General features: G+C 37.9%; 1 protein-coding gene across 1 annotated transcript in view; it reads right to left on the bottom strand.

Annotated features, from left to right (window-relative positions):
- The window catches only part of LOC134203816 (sphingolipid delta(4)-desaturase DES1-like), a 30,203-nt gene extending 8,321 nt beyond the window's left edge, over positions 1 to 21,882 (bottom strand). Inside the window, exon 1 of the mRNA XM_062678663.1 lies at positions 20,499 to 21,882. Coding sequence (XP_062534647.1) covers positions 20,524 to 21,489 — 966 coding nt within the window. The 5' untranslated portion in view covers positions 21,490 to 21,882 and the 3' untranslated portion in view covers positions 20,499 to 20,523. The remainder of the gene's footprint in view (positions 1 to 20,498) is intronic.

Raw genomic sequence — 21,882 nt, 5'->3', positions numbered from 1 at the left:
TCGGCCAAATTACCAGTTCGGCTGAATGTCCATTTCGGCTGTATGTCGTTTTCGGTGAAAATACATTTTTGGTCGGACCATTTTTGACCTGATAACAATTTCGGATAAACGTTCAATTCTGCTTAATGGGGTTTGGTTAGATGGCTTTTGGCTTAAATGTTAGTATCGACTTAAAAGTAGAGAGGTTACGAAATTTCGTTTAACAGTCTTTTCAACTCAATCAAAGTTAATTGCCTATTTCCGGGAATTATACCACCCGACTTGGACGTTAATTTACAATGTTATGAAACTCATATGTGAATATGTACGTTATGTGGAAGATATTGATTTGGAAAATGTATTGGAGGTAACCACTTTCCCTTCGATGGGACTCGAACCCATGACCCTACAGTACGCCAGACATTCTAAATACTCACGCTCCTCTAATGTGGACGTGTACCATACACATGTGGAAGTATTGGCTTGAGAAATGGATTGCGAGTGATTTGACTATGCGTCCAATATGGGAATCTCGATCTCGTTCAGTAGCTGCTAGGTTGCGAAGGCCGACGGAGGTCCTTCGTAGCTTAGTTGGTTAAAGCACGTCTAGCGTACTGTAGGGTCATGGGTTCGAGTCCCATCGAAGGGAAAGTGGTTACCTCCAATACATTTTCCAAATCAATATCTTCCACATAACGTACATATTCACATATGAGTTTCATAAATCTTTTCAACGTAAATGTCATTAGGCCAAACGGATGGATATTATGGACTAAATTACCCATTCAGTTATTGACATTTGGCCGTAAGACCTGTTGGCCTAAACGATATTTTCTGACAAGACCTAATCTTGCAAACGACCATATCGGCCAATCGGCATTTTTGGGTTGATGACCTATTCGGCAAAACGACCTGATAGGGAAAACGACTTTTTCGGCTAAATTACCAGTTCGGACATACGGCTTTCGGCCAATGGAATTTCCCAAGAATTTCATACGGACAATACACTAGTCGTTCGATAACTGTAACATGACGCATTCTAGACGTCAAACAATTGTCAGACGTCGTCAAAATCGAAGTGTATCTGATTGTTCACCGCTATGCAGTGATCATCGACTTTGACATAGTTTTGATGCTTAGCTGTTCGATAACTGCAAAACTGATGTAACTTTCGAAATGCGGTTAAAAGCATTGCAGTTAAATGACTTGCAGTTATCGAACGTCTACTGTACAAAGTATTTCCCGTAGAATTCCAAGAATTTCGAACAATTTTTCGTTGAATCGTTTTGAACAATCCTCCGCGGAAATTCAAAAGAAGTTTCCGTTAAACTTACGGAGAATGCATTAAGGATCTGGCTTTCTCAGTCTATGGGCCAGATTTTTAATGCAACAATTTTACCAGTCGTTAATTAATAACACTTACGGAGAATTTCTCCTGAACATTCCAGAGAATTTTTCTCGAAAACTCCTTAGAGTCTCCCGTGGAAATTCTTAAGAATTGACTGTTTTATCGTTGGCCATGCCAAAACACCCATTCAACCAGCCGCACTCTACTACAATTATCAATAATGTTCTGTACAAATTTGGAAGAAAACTCAATAGGAACTCAACAAGACCTTTTCATAAATTTTTTAAAGTTTTTCCTGTAGAAGTTAAGAGCATTTTTTTGTAAAAATTCTGAAGTTTCTCATGTAATTTTCTGCTGAAATTCCAAACAATTTTATTTGGGAATTCAAAAGAGCTTCTCTTGGTAATTCCAAAGATTTCTCGAAACTTCAAACAATCCGAAAATATTTTCCAAATTTTGGTTTTCCTCCAGATTTTTCTGGAAAAGTTCATTAGATTTTTCATGCGAAAATAAAAAAAAATCTTATTTTAATGTCTTGAAAATATGCCGAAAAAATGCAAAAAAAAAATCTTAGAAAAACGTAATGAAAAAAATCGCCACGCCGATTCACGCCGCCGCCGCCGCCGGCCAAAATTCTGACAAACGCCGCCGCCGACGAATATCGGACCGGCGCACACCTCTAGTTGCGTTGTTCGGTTGCCATTTATCCGGGTACGTTGGAAGAATGCCTCCGAGAAGAACAATTTGTCAGTCGTCATCAGGCAGTCGTAACGGTAAGGGCGCTCCCCAATACGCCACCGTATAGGCTGCGCATCCGGCGACTGACGAGGGTTTGGTTGAGGGGCTGGGAATCGAACCCATGACCATTCGCTTGTAAGGCGAACGTGTAGCCAACTACGTTACGGGACCCCCTTTATTGCAACTTTCTGTGCACTAATATAACGGAAAATTACCACCGAAAGGTCGACAAGCGCAGACAAAGAATCATATGATTTTAAAATCACGCAAACTTACAGGCAACTTTCCCAACTTCGGAAGTAGTGCGCTGGATTCGGCTAAAGATGCGCTAAACAACGCATCAACTAGTTTGACAGATAAAACTTCGGAAGAAAGTTCGGTTCAGAAGTCCAGTGTTTTGTACCTCTTCACGGGGTTCAAACGTTTCTAAGACCCATGGGCATTCCGTTTCAGATTTTTAGATTTTCCGTCTTGAACTGGTCCAAGTCGTTGACCTTGTATTAATTGTCCAGCTTTGACTAAAGGACCAAGCAAGAAAGTTAAGAGGGTTCAAATCCGGGAAGCTGGGAGGCCGCAAAGTTTTGTCCAAAAAGTCGATGAAATTGGGTTTTTTAATTTTGAAAAACATGTTGATTTTTTTTGTTCATTCGATAGAACACCTTTTTCTGAGCTACAACATATTTTTTTTCAAACTCATAAATTTGATGTTAAAAATCCATTTTAAAAGTTTTTAAAAATTTGACTGCTTGGCAGTTAGCTCACAGGTTGACAGCTCGGTCCATGGTAAAATTAAGGTAGGGGTGTTCAATACGCGAAATTATTAGGTTTTTCGAAATTGATTTAAAATAGTTCCCGTGCACCAAAGTTCATGAAATTTTGGATTTAGGCTCAGTTTTTATAATAGATTCAAGAATTGTAATAATCTCAATACCCCTAAAAAAACCCAATTGTCTCCATATTAGGCTTAAATCGCATTTTCCGTGTATAAAAGGGTATCGTCCTATTGGAACACGTAGGACTCATATCCGTATTAGCACCGGGCCACTGGGGGGTATAAAACGTCCCAAAAACCTTAGTTTTGTAGTACGCCGCAATGATTTTGACCTTCAAAAACGGCTATTTACGATGCCCCAATACTCTTTCAACGCGCCTAATAAACAAACAACAAGTGACAGAATGTCAACACCACACACATCCGTTAGTGTATATATGCAGCTAAAGCTGAGACCAATACTAATACAGAATATGTACATTGGGCATACAAACACAATGATCAAACATTTGTATTCGAACTTATTAAACACCCTGTAAATTAATGATTTGGCTAATTTCCGAAAGACTTCCTGAAGTAGTTCTTATAATTCCTTCTTTCAATTTTCGAAGGAAAATCCGGAGTAATTTCTGAAGGAAATCTTGAAGCAATATCCAGAGGAGTTCTTGGAGAAATCCTCAGGAATTTCCTAGAATTGTGTTCTAAAACTTTGGAAGAAAGTTCTGGTTAGAGGAATTCTTGCAGGAATTTCCATAGGTCCTATGATTTTCCTAAAGAAATTCTCGAAGAAGTTCATTGTGGAAGGAAATTTCGAAGAAATTCTTGAAAGAATTACTGAATATATTTCTAAAGGATGCTTTGAAGAAATCCCTCCAGGAATTTTCGAGGAAACTTCTGGAGCAATCTAAAAAGGAATTTTTGGTAGATTTAAAAAAATATATATATTTTAAATTGAATTTATGGTGAAATTTCCCAAAGAATAACGACCATGAGTATATTTTCGAAGGAATTTCTGGAGCAATTCCAGATGGAATTCTCGAAGTAGTTCTAGCAGGAATTTCCGAAGCAAGTTCTGGAGAAATCTATAAAAACTTCGTTGGGAATTCTTTTCGGAATGCGTTCAGGAACTCCTTCGAATATTCCTTAAGAAATTTCTTCAAAAATTCATTAATGAATTCGTTTCGAAAATTCCTTTAGTTTTTTTTTTTCAAATTCCTCCATATTTTTCAAGAACTGATTCCGAAATTCCTCGTGAAATTCATTTGGAAACGTCTACGGGAATTTTTCACCCAAAATCGACTAGAAATTTCCTCTAAGATTAATTTAAAACATTCCGGTACACATTTGAAGCTTAGATCGACAATACCAATATCTTACTTGGCATTAGCTACCTTAGACCTGAATGCAACCCGACATCAGTTCTGACTTTGAATGACCCAAGTATCCCAAAATAACCATTTTTTTCATATAATGTGAAAATGAGATTTTAGGGGAACAGTTAGACACTTCCAATGCGGAACTGAGACGAATCTGGGTGCCTGTATAGAAAATCTGCACCTGCGGGATCACAAAATGTTGGCTTTGGGGGAGTTGATAGTAACCAACAGGGCACATTTTAAAGAGACTATAAAGGTGTTCGGCCGTACGACAAACTATTTTTTCAACATACATATACGTTCATATCCACACACTTAAAATATATAACCGAACTCGGTTGAAATTGACTTCCGAACTCTAAGTTGGTGCTACGCCAACAATAGTTAACTCGGTACATTTTTTTTTTAAATAAATTTAAGTTGGACAACATCTTTGCCCTTTATTTTCTTTCGTGGCACAAGTACACCACAACTGCTACAAATATTAATCAGAGTTTTTTATTTATTGATTAGATTTAAATTGTTATTAAATTTCAAATAATTTTATTAGATTGAAATAGTTTTATTTTACTTATTTTAATTTTCAAGCACGATAAATGCTCAATTGACTCAGATGTCGGCAGAGTTCGACTGGCTCAAGTTGGTTGCATTAGCATAACTTTGAATATATGATCTCTAGTACCGGTATGAAGCGGACAGATACTTTCGCCGACCGGACAATAAGCACAGGTCATGAATGTAAATTAGGTACGAGTTGGTGTTTCGTTCGAATTGAATTTTATTAACGAATAATGTTTGCGGCAGCAACTCTGCCGTAAGAATATCTACACATTTGTTTTAAAGTTATGCTACAGATTTTGTCATGACTTTTTTTTATGAATTTTTGAAGGAATTTGTTCAAAGGCTTACTACACTGCCGATATACGCATAACTGTCTCATGTACATAGGTAATTCCAGCAAACATGGGACAAATATGCGTATGAAGGAAGTACAGTAGGTCATTGTAGCTCATTTGCCAATGAAATCTAGGAAATTATAAACCGCAAATAAAATTTTAATCTCCTTAACTAGATGGAAGGGAGAGATTTTCATTTTTATTTAGAGAGGTCACGCGACAAAGCAACATTCTCATCATGACTGCATGTGATATGACAGGTGACATGGAGCTCGCTACATTTTGATTTTGTCTCCTGAAAATGACAATGTAACTGTTTTCGCTTTTACATGACGATCACGAAAACTAACAGTATCGGTCGCATGTACATATATGTTGGATATAGGAATCCCAGTAAACACGGGACAAATTTGCGTATAACAAAGATTATGCCAATGTAAATGATTGAGGATTTCCAGTAAGCCTTACGAGCAAAGGTATAGCATAGTCATGTAGCATCCCTATCATCTCGATAGTATTAAATCAAATTATGTATATACTTACCAATACTTATTAATACGCTGTTCTGTATGATTGAAATATATCAAATCGAATAAACTGCTCATTCGAAGTTGAGCCGTGGATTGTGACGGAGACAACTTAGTGTTTAAAGTTATAAGAAAGAAATCTATTCAAATATCTACCAAGTTTAAGAACATTTTAAGTGGCGACGAGGAAATCGTGGATCCGTGATTGATGATATAGAAGAAGATTGTCGCGAAGTGCGTGAATATATAAATAAAGAACGTCTCAAACGGAAGCGTCGTTTCCAGAGTGAGCATATTGTAAGTTTTATGCAGAGTTGGTTTGGAGATTGGTAAGACTCCGAAAATAAAACTTGAGCTGCAGACAGTCGCTACTGGCCAGAGCGATTGTTGTGCCTCTAACTTCATAGCAGCAAATTTAGAACCATATTTAAAATTGTGAACATTTTCAATTATACGCGTGGTTTAACGCCATTTGCTTTTCTTTATTCCGTAGAGTAGAGTGGGGCAAGAGTGCGCGTGGGGTAAGAGTACGTTTTCGATTTTTTGAAGTAATAAAAAAAGATAAACTAGCAGCACTGCATCACTATTATCATGTGTAATTGTAAACGATTTGAATAAACAACAAGGGAGATATGGAGCTAGATAACTTTTTGGACATTTCGCTAAAAATAATTGGATTTCCGCAACTAGTATTTCATTAACATATAAACGTGAACATTATACCATTTCGATAGCCTATTCGATAACCTATAACCTTTATGGTACAGAACACCAATCCGGTTGGTTTTCCAAGAAGTCAAAACCATTACTTGAATAATTTTTGGGACTGTGGGGTAAAAGTACGCAGGAACCGGTGGGGCAAGAGTACGCATATGAATCTTCAAGTTATGATGTCAAACCCGTATCTCCGGCCGAAATAAGACTTCTTTCAAAGCGTAAAGATCCACAACCAAGAAAAAAGGGACAGAATTCGAAATTATCACAAATTTTTAGGATAAGTTGAAGTAATTCGGTGTTAGAAAGGACTTAGCGAACAAAGCACTGAAGCAAAATAATGAAATTGTATTATGACTTGTTGTACAACTAAACATAGTACGAAAACATAATTTCATCAAAATGATAATTTCATTTAATCAAAAGAAACATTCATAAATTACGCAACGTTTAGCTGGGAGGGGTTGCGAGATGTGTGGAGATCCATATAATTTTTAGAAGATTCATACAAACCGTGTAGATAGGGGGGAGGGGTGATGAAATAGCCAAATTTTATGTTACGTGTTTGGTGGACTTTCTTTAAGGAAAATGCCTTTGTATACGCCACGCGAAACCTGATATATATTTTTACCTCTGTAGTTTTTTGTACATATAAAAAACAATGGTTTTTCGTATGAAAGTGCACATTTTTCGGACCCCCTCCCCCTTTAAGAGTTACGTAATCTTTAAACATTCCTTAATATATGCTTATTAATCATCAATTAAATGTTATTAACTCTTATTTGTGTTAATATATACTTAAAGCACATGATTGGATAAATGCGTACTCTTACCCCACCCGATGCGCACTTTTACCCCACCGGTGGGGTAAGAGTGCGTTTTTCACTTTTCTTGCAATAAGGGTTCTACTAAAACGAATCTCAATAATTTCAATATTTTTTCCACTGGGTAACATAAAGGAAGAGTATATGAATCATCGACACTGATTTGATATGCAGAAGCTTGCTCTGTGCCTCAACATAAAAACCGCATTAAAATTCAATTCGAACATGAAAATATACTTGAAAATGTAAATTTCCTCTGCATAGGCAAAATGATTATAAGATTTGAAGTTTATAAATAACACAATACAAATACACAAAACTGATTAAAAAACAGGTCAAACATGCATCACAATCAAAAGATCTATGATAATTGAATATTGTGCACACATGTTTGTACTGATACAAATCTGAATTTATCATAAAACTTTTTTTCCAAAACCATGTATCTATGGGGCAATATGGGCATACATGCACAGAGTAAGGTATCAGACCTTAATATGCGAACAAGTTCAAATTTCAGGAGCCAAATACAAGAATATTATCATCCATGTTAGATTCTTGACGGAGAAATGACAACATCGCATTACTGCGATCGGAACAGAAAAAAAAATGAAATGTGACCGTTCAAACGGTGCAGAGTGGCAAATCGGTTCGGTCCGCTGTGGTGGGGTTTAACAATTTTATTTGATATGGAATACTCTAAATTGTTGCAGGAATATCATATTCTTCCATATTATTACATTTTTCACTCCCACAAAAAAGTTTTGGATGGGTGGCCCATACTGCCCCAAATGGTGGCTTATATTGCCCCGTATAGTCGGGAACACACATAAAAATCAATACATTTTTAAAACTGCATTTCAACAATTTCCAAACGCATTTTTCATCATTCATCGACATAATATGAAAGGTTACACTCCCTAGTACAAGTCAACTACATTAGAATTCATTTCAAGCTTTTCAGCGCTTTTCGGAACGATTTCCTTAGGTGGCCCATATTGCTCGATCACCCCTATATGTAGATACTCATGTAGAAATGCTAATGAAACACTAAGTTCAAAAGCAAGTCAAGTTCCAGTTGTAATCAGTAAATGGGAAATGTCATTTCGATGTCATGAGACTAATTTTCTATCAACTTTTTTCACAAGTTATTTACAGTTGTGGTAGGGGTAATGACGGCTTTGGCAGGTTTTGTTCTATTATAGGCAGCGGGGTTTTTTATGACTGATTATGCTCAAATTTGGCCCAAACATTCTTTGCATATCAAAAAATATTGTGGCCAAATTTCATAAAATTCGGTCGACAAAAACCCCCTGCCAATAATAGAACAAAACCTGCCAAAGCCGTCTGTTCCCCTATTTATATAAACATGTGGTTCTTAAAGGATTTTCTAATACCGTGAAGTACCCTAATTTCGCGCACTTGAGATCTGACAAAGTTAAAACGTTCATTAAAAAACATGTAGTTGCCATTTGAGAACATTTGCTACTGCATCACGTAGTAGAAGGATTCTAGGTTCTCAAAAAAATGTTACTTGCAAATTTTGCTGCTATTTAAAAAAAAATTGGAGTATGAATCCGAGACCGTTGTATGCTCCTTATTTCGCGCAAGAAAATAGGATAGTTCCTAATTTCGCGCAAAAGTGTTCCTAACTTCGCTCATGTTTGGAATTGAATATCGTTATTGGTTTGATGAAATATAATCAATTAACCAATAGAAGCATGCATCCATTGTTCAAAATATGCAGATAACGGTATCAGACAGCCGTCAGTGACCCATTCTTTAGTCGAAATGGTATGTGCCTATATTTCGACCCTGGAGCTTTGCTTAGATTTTACTTCATGCATTTTAGTTGACACAAGTCATAATTCCTAAAAGATCGTTTGCTTCTGAAATATAAACCATATTTTAAGAAAAAAGGCATTGTATGAGCAATGTTTAGCTGGTGTATAAAAAAAGTTTCAATTTTCGAGACGTCATGAAAGAAAGTCTTAAATTCCGCTATCTCTTACATAGGACATCTTCAAATATGTGTTTTATTCAAGACATCTTCAATATTATATACATTATCGAAAAAGCTGCTGTAGTTTTATCTTAAGTTTAGCATCATTTTACACACTGCACATTTTAGCATCATTTTACACATCGGATTTGGTAGCTATTGCAGGCACTGATCTATAAGATTTTTCAAGTCAACATTAGTCGATGTTGGTGGTTATCCGCCTGAAAATTAGATAAAAAGCGTATGGGAATGAACTTTTTGGGTTCTATTCAGTGTGTCTGTCCTGTCCTGTGTCCTGTCCTGTGTATTATATTGCTTTTGTTTTATTAGAATGTTGCAAATGAAACTACGCAACAACAATAAACGAAATTAGGCACCATAATTACTCTCATATACCTAATTTCGCTCACAAAGCGAAAGTCTAAATAAACACAAAATACATAAAATTTTACATCATATCAAACATATCCAACAGAGTATAATGGATACAAATATTTCCAAAAAGTAGCCAGTTTTGTACAGTAAAATCATTTGTTTACTTGGGTCATGTTCTTCGTCGCTGTGCTAAGCACAAGCAAATATGGCGGTCAATGGGAGGATCAAATTGAAATAATTTTATTTGGTGTACTTAACCAAGTTTGTTTTTCAAATTTTTTCGTGAAAAACATTCAACAACAATGATATTTTGTAATCCTCCAGATTTTTCAATTTTGACTGGTACCTAAAAATAGAAAAAAATAAATGATTTTATAATGCGCGAAGTTAGGGCGCGCGCGAAATTAGGGCACATCACGGTAGGTCATTGCTCTGAATCTAAAATTGTCGGCGTGAGAGCCAAATTAGTTATAAAATAATGTCATAACATTCCGTGACATTTTTTTAAATTTAGTTCTCATGCCTCACACTTTGTATTTAGAACAATGATCTGCTTGACAAAGTTCTAGGATCCTTCAACCCTTTCAGGCCCACGGGGTCATATATGACCCCAACAGAAAAATTGATGTATAAAATCGCACGATGGATAAAAGTGAACGCTCTCTTCAGCAAAATTGCTTGAAATTAACTCCCCTATTAGAGAAAAATATCAGGCATGGTCAAAAACGGCCTTACGGCAGCCAAGAACGTCATGAACTTGGTGAAGTTATGAACAAAACAATATAAAGTATATTGGCAGCGGATTTTACTGTTTCAAAAAAAGATTTTGTTTAGAACGTATCCGTAGAGACACAGTGATACACAATAAACTATCTTTTCATCTTCCTTGGACGTCCTAGACCATCCAAGTTATCCTTGAGCTCAGGACTTGAAATCTACAATTGCAAAAAAGTGTTTTTTGTTACTCTTTGTTTATTCGAGTATTCGAGTTAGATGTTATAGAAGGTGGTAAAACACCGCAATGTGTTTCTGGAGTATTCTGGGTCATCCAAACTGTCCTGGAGTTCGGGACCTGAGATCTACTTTCAGTACTCAAAGCTTCAATAGGCATTCATTTATATCCATTACACCTCTTGGGAGGTCAACGGATATCGTAAGACAGTTTAGAGATATTCTGGGTCATCCAAACTGTCCTTGAGTTCGGGACTTGAGATCTACAGCTGGAAGAAAATCTTTTTTCAGTAGTCAAAGCTTCAATAGGCATTCACTTATATCCATTACACCTCTTGGGAGGTGTCCTCCTTAGCCGTGCGGTAAAACGCGCGGCTACAAAGCAAGACCAGGCTGAGGGTGGCTGGGTTCGATTCCCGGTACCAGTCTAGACAATTTTCGGATTGGAAATTGTCTCGACTTCCCTGGGCATAAAAGTATCATCATGTTAACCTCATGATATACGAATGCAAAAATGGTAACTTGGCTAAGAAACCTCGCAGTTAACAACTGTGGAAGTGCTTAATGAACACTAAGCAGCAAGGCAGCTCTGTCCCAATGTGGGGATGTAATGCCAATAAGAAGAAAAAGAAGACCTCTTGAGAGGTCAACGGATATCGTAAGATAGTTTTGATATATTCTGGTCATCCAAACTGTTCTTGAGTTCTGAACTTAAGACCTACAGTTGCAAGAATATCTTTTTTCAGTACTCAAGCTTCAATATGCTTTCAATTATATTAATTACTCCTCCTGGGAGGCCAAGGGATATCGTAAGAGAGTTTTGAGATATTCTGGGTCATCCAAACTGTCCTTGAATTCTGAACTTAAAATCTACAGTTGTACCAGGTGGGTATGTCGCTATACTGAGTTGTGATGTGTAATCATTTTACCAATTTTATCTGCTGTAAGGTCAACAGATATCATCATAACATGGCTGCGAATTGTTCTGGGTCATCTAAGATATCCTTGAGTTCAAAACATGAGATTCACAGTTGTGACTACGGATTTTTTCGCTATTATAAGTTGTGATATAAAATCAACTAAACTTGTTTCACCTTCTGGAAGGTCAAATACATCATACAATGGTTTTGAGATGTTCTATGTCTTTCAAAATTCCCTTGAGTTTGGAACTTGGGATCTACAGTTGCAACAACAGGTTACTATACTAAGTGGCGATGGGTAATAAATTGGGACAGACATCATAAAATGGTTACGAGATGATCTGGGTCTTCCAGATTAACTTCGAGCTCTTAGCTTAGGACCTATGCTTGTAAAACAGATTTAATCGGCATTCCAAGTTGTGATATGTGTAGTACATAGAGCAATAATCCCTAATAGCAATGTTAACTTACCCGAATAACTGTGGTTTGTTGTTTTTTTTTATCTTTTTATTTTCCTTTTTTTTTTCATTACTTATATTTACAGCTATTTACAGGTAAGTTAACATTGCTATTAGGGATTATTGCTCTATTTACTACATCTACGAAATACCATCAAGCGTCCTGAACGATACAATGATCAGTATGTGTATCGGGTATTCTGGTAAGATTGATGAACTGAAAATAAATTTAAATTTGGGTTTTCAGAAGGCAAGATGTATATAGTTGACTTCATATCGCATCTTTGTATTACAAAAAATGCATCTGATTCAAGAGTAGATTCGAAGTCCTGAACTCAAGGACAATTTGGATGACCCAAAATATCTCAAAACTATCTTACGATGTCTATTGGGTTTTCAGAAGGCAAGATGTATATAGTTAACTTCATATCGCATCTTTGTATTACAAAAAATGCATCTGATTCAAAAGTAGATTCCATGTTCTGAACTCAAGGACAATTTGGATGACCTAGCACATCCTAAAAAAATATTTTTCAACATATTTAGCCGTTTCTACATTATTGAGCACCAAAACAAACGGAATACATCAAATTTACTGTATGGTATTGCTTGGAAAAATTTGGGCCTGAAAGGGACCAGTGATCACCAAAGTGCGGCCCGCGGGCCGCATGTGGCCCTCCAAGCCTTTTCCTGCGACCCGCGAAGGTTTTTTGAGAATACACTACGTGTGGCCCATTGATAAGCATTATATGATAGAAAAAGCTTTTGACGTAAACTACGTCTAAGGGGAAGACTCAGATACAGGGTGTAAAACCGAAATTTCCAAATTCGAGACCGTCACGAAATTAGGATAGATTTCAAACGCTAATAGCGTCTTTATCTTTCGATGGATTTTCGACATTTGCTTATGAATCGATTCAGAAACTCTCCAGCAATTTGCCAATTCTATTGATACTATTGATTATCAATATTAAACTATTGAAAATGTTGTTTCTTTCCAAACCGGGTGAAAAATTCAATTCCGTTCATAAATCCCCAACACGGACATCAGATTGCTGTAAGGTACGGGCCTTTTGATCCACTGCTTCGTTTTCCCTGTGTATAAAAAGCCCCGTGTTTCGCGTGTGCGCGTCATTTTCATTCTGGATGTCACGGCGAGCGGACCAGGGCGTCCAGAAGCGGTCCCAGTGACAACGGCTGTCTCAGCGGTGTGGTGGTGCGGATGAATTTTTTTCGGTCGGTGGTGGTGGCGGTCGTGGAAGCAGCAGCACACCATTTTCATCCGTGTCCCATCTTCGGCGGATCTGGCAATCGACGGCGTTCGTTGAGCCGAATCATCGGATGGCGGTCGCGCAGCCCAGTGGCTGCTGATAAGGCACATAAGTGGCAATTAATCGATTCTTTTCAGGACCATCATTATATTTGGGAGGAAGGTTAAGTTGAAATAATTTTCCTAAAGTGCAACCGTTAGGAACTGGAAAATTCTTCGGTGAAATTTTCTAGCGTGATTCGGAGTTGTATGATTTTAGTGTTTGAGAATGTTGATATTAGACGAACTTTCTTCATAGAACAAAGCATAATTGTTTGGCATCGGTAGCGGAATCATAGCATTAGTGCCGGTCCCAGCATAGGCTGTCATCGGAAGATTGCTACAGCAATTTATTCACTAATGTGGCGTTTGCAACGATTTGGATGTTGTCGGCACAACATGAAATTTTCCCGCGAGACTAATTTTGTATTTTTCCTGTTGATTGAAAAAGAAATCGGTTCCGAGATGAACTTTATTCAAAGAGCAACACTAACGTCGGTAGTTGAATCCCAAGCAAGTATCGGAAGGAGACCATGCAAACAATTGATTCGCATTATGACTGAAAAAAATTGTATGGCGTCAGTATTGATGTTTGCTACAGATTTTTTGACATAAACTTCGTCTAAGGAGAAGACTCAGATACAGGGTTTAAAACGGAAATTTCCAAATTCGAGACTGTCACAAAAATTAGGATAGATTTCAAACGCTAATAGCGTCTTTATCTTATTTTCGACATTTGCTTATCAATCGATTCGGAAACCCTTCAGCAATTTGCCAATTCTACTGATACTATTGATTATCATTATTGCTTAATTTTTTTCTACAACAAATATGATTTTGAAAAAGTATCACCGGCGCGTGCTTACTCGCAATCTACATGCTGATACATTTACAGTTACACCAAACAACTGAAAACCGAAATACGCCACTCCAAAATTACGAGGTGACAATGTTAGAAAGAGACAGAAGATAGGAAAAATAACACGGTGTGTAGTGCCCCTCGAGTCACCTTAAGAGCTACTTTCATTGATGGTAGCCGATCGTTAGTACTTCATATCAAATATCATACCATATCATAACATATCAAAGAATATTGTGGCCAAATTTCATAAAATTTGGTCAACAAAAACCCCCCTGACAATAATAGAACAATACCTGCCAAAGCCGTCATTCCTCCTACATCATACAAGAAAATTTAAACTGAGCGCTGCTAATGTTAATGACGACGACCGCGCGACCCACACCATCGCCGGGAATAAAGTTTCCGGTAGGAGCTCCGCTGATGCCGAAGGTGGTACCACGGTCTGCTCTCCGCGACATCTCGAACGAAATGGCTCGCGCGCGCGGAAGAGCTGCTTTCTTGTAATCAATAAAGTTGAACCTGTAGCCACGCCCCTTTGGTGAGTGTGTGACGGGTACACAATATTTGCATTTATACCGGACAACAAAGAGGCGGGACTAATGAGCCATCTTTATTGATTATAAGAAAACTGCTCTCCCGCGCGCGCGTGGCCCATTCCAGTTCGAGACAGCAGCACGTACGGACGTGTTTTGACGTTAAGGCTCTATAAACCGTAATCAATTCGATAATGACGATGATTTTATTCGAATCCGCACTAATACTAATAAAGTTTTGAACTAAATTCAATATTTTGGGGCTATTTGCCGACTTACCTCCATCATAGCATATTCATTGCATTTTCATATTAATTTTTCACTTATCTAAATTATCAATTACTGAGGAATTGCTGAAAAACGCTGAAAACTGCCTTTTTCCTGGGCCGGCATTCGTATTTTTGAACGCATACTAACTCCGAACGTTCGGAGCAAAACACATACACACGCACTTGATTTTTCACTTGATCTTTTTCCACTGTTTCCTTGATTTAATCACTCCTAAAACATATTCACTAACTGAGTTTCACCTTTTATTCAATCTTGACTACCGATTAATTTACTTCACGTCCAAAACTGTCAAAAACTGCTTTCCGAAAATCGAAGTGAGAGACAAATTTGACGACCGTATTGTAAATGCAATAAAATGCGGAAGACTCAAATTCACTAGCGCAATAAGTGAAATGGTGAGAACAAAATCTACGCGATGCAACTTCATTCAATCCGAACAATACAACGTATACGCCAGCCAGCACGCAAACAAAGGTGTGCATACAAAAGAAAATAATCATCTCCTCTCCGTTGCCAGATTTATTTATTGAAAAAGTCATTGTTGTTTGTCGGACTGAACAAATATACCAGAAATAAATATTTAAACATGTTATGTAAGCTTCTGTTGCATTCCAAGTGGTGAATAAATGTTTTTAAACCGATAAATACCCATATAATTGATACATCGCGAACATGTGTTTTGATATAGAATAAACATTTCGTCAAGTCTGGCAACATTATGCATCAGCTGGCATATTTTAACACCCCATTTCCACCCACCCCAGTTGTAAACAAAATTTATCTATTGCTGCTGCACTTTTCCGTACCAATTGCCTCACTATTACAAACAAGCGATACAGTCATTAATTTTCAAAATATTGTGATGGAGTCTTGAGCCTTAACTACGTTTAAGGGGAAGCCTCGGATACAGGGTGCAAAATGAAAATTTCCAAATTGGGGACCGTCACGAAATCATGTAAGATTTCAAACGGTAATGGCGACTTTATCTTTCGACGGATTTTCGAGATTTTGCTATTAATAGATTCGGAAACTTTCCACCAATTTGCTAATTGTATTAAAACTATTCATTATCAACGGCAAACTATTGAAAATGTTATTTCTTTCCAAACCGGGTGAAAAATTCAAAAATAATCAATCCCGTTCATAAATCCCCAACACGGACATCAGATTGCAGTAAGGTCGGGCCTTTTGATCCACTGCTTCGTTTTTCCTGTGTATAAAAAGCCCCGTGTTTCGCGTGCGCGCGTCATTTTCATTCTGGATTTCATGGAAAGCGGACCAATCATAGCATTACTGCCGGTCCGAGCGCGCGTCAGAAGGAGAAGCTGCAAATATGTATTCGCATGGATGGAAATAAAACCTTAAACAAGTAGCAGGCTACCTACTAGAATTAAAATCTTGATGGGAAATTTCACTTGATTGTTACTGCTATCCACGCGAATAATTATCGGCAGCGTCTTTTTATAACGAGCGCTTGTGATTCTGCTACCGATGGAAAACAATCTGCCATCACCAAGCAATTAAGTTTTACTTTGAACAAAATTCATCTCGCCTCAAGTTGTGACTTAAGAGCTACTTTCTCTGATGGTAGCCAATCATTAGTACTTCAGACAAGAAAATTTAATCTGAGCGCGAACGACCGCATAAACCACACCATCGATGAGAATGAAATTTCCGGTAGCAGCTCCGCCGAAGCCGATGGTGGGACTACGATTTGTTTTTCGCGACATCTCGAACGAAATGGCTCGCGCGCGCGGAAAAGCTGCTTTCTTGTAATCAATAAAGTTAAACCTGTAGTCACGCCCCTTTAGTAAGTGTGTGACGGGTACACAATATTTGCAGTCATACCGGACAACAAAGAGGCGGGACTAATGGGCCATCTTTATTGATTATAAGAAAACTGCTTTTCCCCGCGCGCGTGGCATTTAATTTGAAATATCGCGGAGAGCGGTCCCAGCATCGGTAGAGATGTCGCAAATTAATCGATTACTTCGATCAAATCGATTAATTTGTTGTGATAATCGATAACTTTTTAAATCGATTACTTTCAACGATTAATCGATTCGATAATCGTCAAGAATCGAGAGTAATCGATTAATCGGGATTTTACGACAACTATTAGATTTCGATTACTTCAATTAATCGATTCATCGTTATGATAATCGATTAATTTTGATTCGATTACTACTCAACGATGAATCGATTCAATAATCGTCAAGAATCGAGAGTAATCGATTAGTTACTAATCGATTAATCGAGATTTTACGACATCTCTACATCGGCGGAGTTGCTGAGCAAATTTTATTCCAAATACATATGGGATATTGGAAAATCGGTTCTTCTCAGGGCTTCCATTCTATACAAAGGAAGATTGAGGCGAGGCGAACTTTATTCAAAGTGCAAATTAACCGCTTGGAGACGCCATAAAGTTGCCTGGCATCCGTAGCAGAATCACGAGCGCGCGTCGGAGGGAGATGCTACAAATATGTATTCGCATGGATGGCTTCAGTGGCAGTCAAGTTTAATTCTTTCAAGATTCTTATTTGGTTTTGTTATTCCAGCCTATGGCGTGGGTCGTGTGGTCGTTAGTGATTCGAAATATGCATTATTGGGAATTAATCGATTCTTCTCATGGACACCATTTTAAACATAGGAAGATTGAGGCGATACGAATTTGTTCAAAGTACGACGTCGTAGCAGAATTACGTTGCCGTTCGTAGCAGAATAACGAGCGCGTATTGTAGAGAGCTGCTGCAAATATGTATTCTTGCACTGGCACTTGATTCTTCACTTCATCAAACTGTTTTATGTAGTTTACGTCGGGCGGTCGTGTCTTGTACACAACCCTTATGATTTTTATAATACTCCAATAACTCGGGGTATTCGGGAACCTGTCAAGTTCAGTGATGTAAGGTTGAAGCAAGATTTATGAATTTAGATTAGTTTTATCATTACGGTTCATAAAATTCATAACTTCATACATGGATGATATGCAGGTCGACAGCAAATATACTTCGATGTTATTGACCCGGGTTATGATAATAGCAAATTTGTATTTTATTTCAGATTTAAAGGAACTAAATATTGAACTACTGGTAAAAATAATGTTGTAATACACTGCTCCGTAATAAGAATGTTTTAATTTCTGAAAATAAGTTAGGTTTTGGATAAATTGAACTGAAATTCAGTGGATTATCAGTAACTCCAGACTATCAGAAATGGTTTCTGTTCAGAACATCATTCGAATTCTTTTTAGAATCGCAAACAGATTCTGTTCAGAATCTCAAACAGAATTCTAAGCCGACTCTATTGAAAATCTCATACAAATTCCGAAAGATACTGCCCCGAATTTCGACCAGAATTCTGTTCAGAAACGCGAATAGAATTCCAAACTGATTCTGTTTAAAATTCTGATCGGATTCTGTTCAGATTCACGAACGATTTTTTTTTTTAGAATCTCAAACGGATTATGTTTAGAATCCCAAACGGATTCTGTTCAGAATTCTAGACGGATTCTGTTTAGAAACTCAAACGAATTTTGCTTCGAACATCGAGTGTGTTAGTGTGTTTTTAAGAATTCCTTTGTTATTTGCTACGAACAACAAGTATGAAAAACATGAGATCAAAATTACAGAATTAGTTGCCACATGATTTTTTTTTAAAGCATAGAATATTTTCTGTCAACTGAGCCGACAAGATGCTATATATGGCGAAAAAACATTTTCTTATGTCAAGTCCGCTACAAATCTTGCAAATATACTGCGGCCCGCTTCAACAGCTTAAAACGTCTTTGCGGCCCTTCATAGTAAGCATCCTGGGGACCACTTTAAACATCACATGTTAACCAAAATATCCGAATTATAAATAACTTTTGAAAAAAAAAAAGTTATAAGCATATCAGTACATAATAGCAGATCCCTTGAAATTTTCTTGACATTTCTCATCATTGGTTGTAATGCAGAGTCGTTAAAGAAAACAAAAGAAATGGTCCGAAATCAATGTAATTGTCTCTGAAAAAAGTCCAAGAAAAAAACAACCTTACAACCTTAGAGATTTGTCATTGTTCCTACCTATAGGGGATTTCGTTAAATATCATCTGCAACTAACATGATAAGATATAAATCGTATTGTTTTCAAATGATGAATCATAGTTTGTTATGAAACTGACATTGATATTGATTGTATTTCTTCCGCACATCTACATCTAACTGATAATTGTTCAAGACAACGATTAAGGCATACCTTTTAAATACATACACAGTAGAAGACCATAATCTAATGTAATCGAGTTAGGAAAATCGCTTGTTGCGCGGATTTATTGCCCAAACCTGCAGGTGTTCCCTACAACAGTGAAGACAATCTCTTTGTCATAAACATGTTCAAAATAAAAGCAAACTGAAATATTACAGCCTACAACGTCTCATTAAATATAATAAGTGTATCGTCGTTCCGTGAGTAGCTACAATTAATCAGAATGGCACTTTGAATGCAGAATTATCTACTCTGTCAAATAAGCTATTTATGCCTACATGTACAGATCGGCAACTCCAGCTACCAAAAGCGTGCAGAAAAGATAACCGTCCCAATGGTCGTTGCAGTCATTTGTGAATATCATTGGGAATATTACACGACATGGCAGAACAAACACTTATACTTCATCACCCGCACACTTTTGCCGACGACTAGACGACTGAATCTTGTCCAAACAGTGAATCACATGATAACACCTGGAGTGGTTTGCAATCCGGGCGTACATGAGTTTATAAACTAACATTAACATTATCGATTTCAAAGAATGCTATTGTAGTTCTTAAACTAATAAATCTGACAAAGTCAAATTGTCCGAGAACTTACTCTGTTTGTTTATAAACTGCTTCAAACTGATTTAAAAATCGTTTATGCCCAAAGCAAAAATCTGTATATTTGGAGCCATAGCCAGTATGAACCCACCAACCAGAAAAGATAGGCTTTTATCATCCTTTTATTTTTCTGGTATGACGAAACACATCGAAAGGCTTTGTGTTCATTATGATTTTTTTCTAACAAAACATTCTACACTAGTTTATTTGTAGACGCAAAAGCGCCCGTGGCAAGTGTTGTTTTTAAATATAAACGGTTCATTAATAATTCATGCATTTAAAAAAAATCAAAATTTTCAATGTCTGTTGTCTGTGATTTTTTCATCAAATGCTGTGTCTGGTTATCTAAGGTTGTCACTGGTTTTGTTTTCTGCATCTGATAGTTAAAAAGAATTGATGTGTCAAATCTTTTATTTTTTGTGAGAATTTCCCCGCGTGCTGCGTCTGGTTGGCTAGTCACCGGACAGACAAACAGGGCTATTATATATATTATTCTTATACGTAGGGAAGGGGACTTGTTCAATGAATCGCCCTTCACGGTGTTTAATTAAATAATGTTAAGAAAGAACAGGACATATATAAGGTGATTAAGTCGCTTTTTTTGCAGAAAAAGGTTATCTTTAATTTTCCAATGACATCAATTGAATCTTCTAGTATTGGCAGCACATTATCGACTTGCAAAGCCCGAAAACAATAAAAAAAAATCACGGCAATGCTTAATAGTATGATGTATGATATTTGCCTTATCACTAAGATAGACTTACCCCGTCAAAGCTTCGGCAGGCGCGTCTAGGAATCCAGTCCCCTCGCCTTTCTCTTGATTCGCGCGTACGGTCCTATGGCGGGATCGGTGACGAAGTCGTACAGCACTCTACTCCACGAATCGTGCTGAGGGATAGTATCGTAAAACTCTGGCGCGATTCGTTTCACTTCCGGCAGATACCGACCTGGAACGGCCGGGAAGTCGTGATGCTCGTTGTGGTAACCCACGTTGAACGTAATCCAGTTCAGTGGTCCATAATAGGAATAGGTTTCGAATCCCTTGGCAAACATGTAGTGCTCGGAAATGAAGTGTCCCGCAACCGGATGTAGACCCATAGCCATCAGCGAACCCACCACCAGATACACCATCACCTTCCAACCGAAGAAGTAAACCACTATAGCGTTGAATATCAACTGTATGATAGCATTCACAATCTCCAGCTTTTGCGGTGGTTTCGGGTTGACAATCAGCGGCCGGAACATGTAGAATAGTGGCTGCATGATAACCCAAAGGAGCTTTCCTAATGTATTGCAAAAGAGTTTCGCCTCCAGCAGAGTCGGCAAATCCGTGTCGATCACTTCGTCCCCCTGATACCGATGGTGTTCCAGATGATACTTCTTGAAACTAATCGACATGGGCAGGCCGATCGGGAGATTGCAGAAAAATCCAAACAGTCGGTTTGCCATGGGCCTCGCATGTCCGAATGCTAAATTGTGAGCAATCTCATGGCAGGCCAGTGCAAGCGAATGATTTATCACTCCTCCGACGCAATATGCCAGCAGCATAATCATCTTCCACGACTGATCCTTCACCACAAACAACATTGCAAACTGAGCCAGAACCATGCCACTAGCCACCCACTTGAATCGCGGATCATATCCAAAAAGCTTTTTGATTTGTGGGTACTTTTGCAGGATTATTTTTCGTCGACTGGCGTGCGGTTCCTCGGTGTAAGTCCACTCGAAGTCCGTCCGGGACACGTGCTGACCCATTTTCGTGGTCACTTGATTCTTTTAGGAACGACTCACAGCCTTCGGGAAACCGTAAAAAGTATTAGACCACCGCGACGGATAATATTGAAGCAGCGTTCCGTTTTCAATGGTATAGAAGTGTTTTGCCTGGCAACTGTTGTACCCGACCGCTGACTAACTTTTCACCCGAAAACGGACAAATATGAATTACTAATAATTAACACAATTTCGCCGGACGGTCTGCTCACCGCTGCTGAGAGAGACCACTACCAAGGCAAGGATAGGAACTGACACTTGATAGTCGCACGATGGTTGTTGGAAAGTCGCCGGAAAAAAATACCGCTGATTGAAATAGAGAACCGAAAAACCACACCACCACGCCTAGCAAACACGCAAACAAGATAACACACTGAA

Source organism: Armigeres subalbatus, unplaced genomic scaffold, assembly GCF_024139115.2.
Source record: "Armigeres subalbatus isolate Guangzhou_Male unplaced genomic scaffold, GZ_Asu_2 Contig245, whole genome shotgun sequence".
Taxonomy (NCBI): domain Eukaryota; kingdom Metazoa; phylum Arthropoda; class Insecta; order Diptera; family Culicidae; genus Armigeres; species Armigeres subalbatus.
The sequence above is the reverse complement of the archived record's forward strand: the minus strand, read 5'-3'. Positions and strand labels throughout refer to the sequence as shown.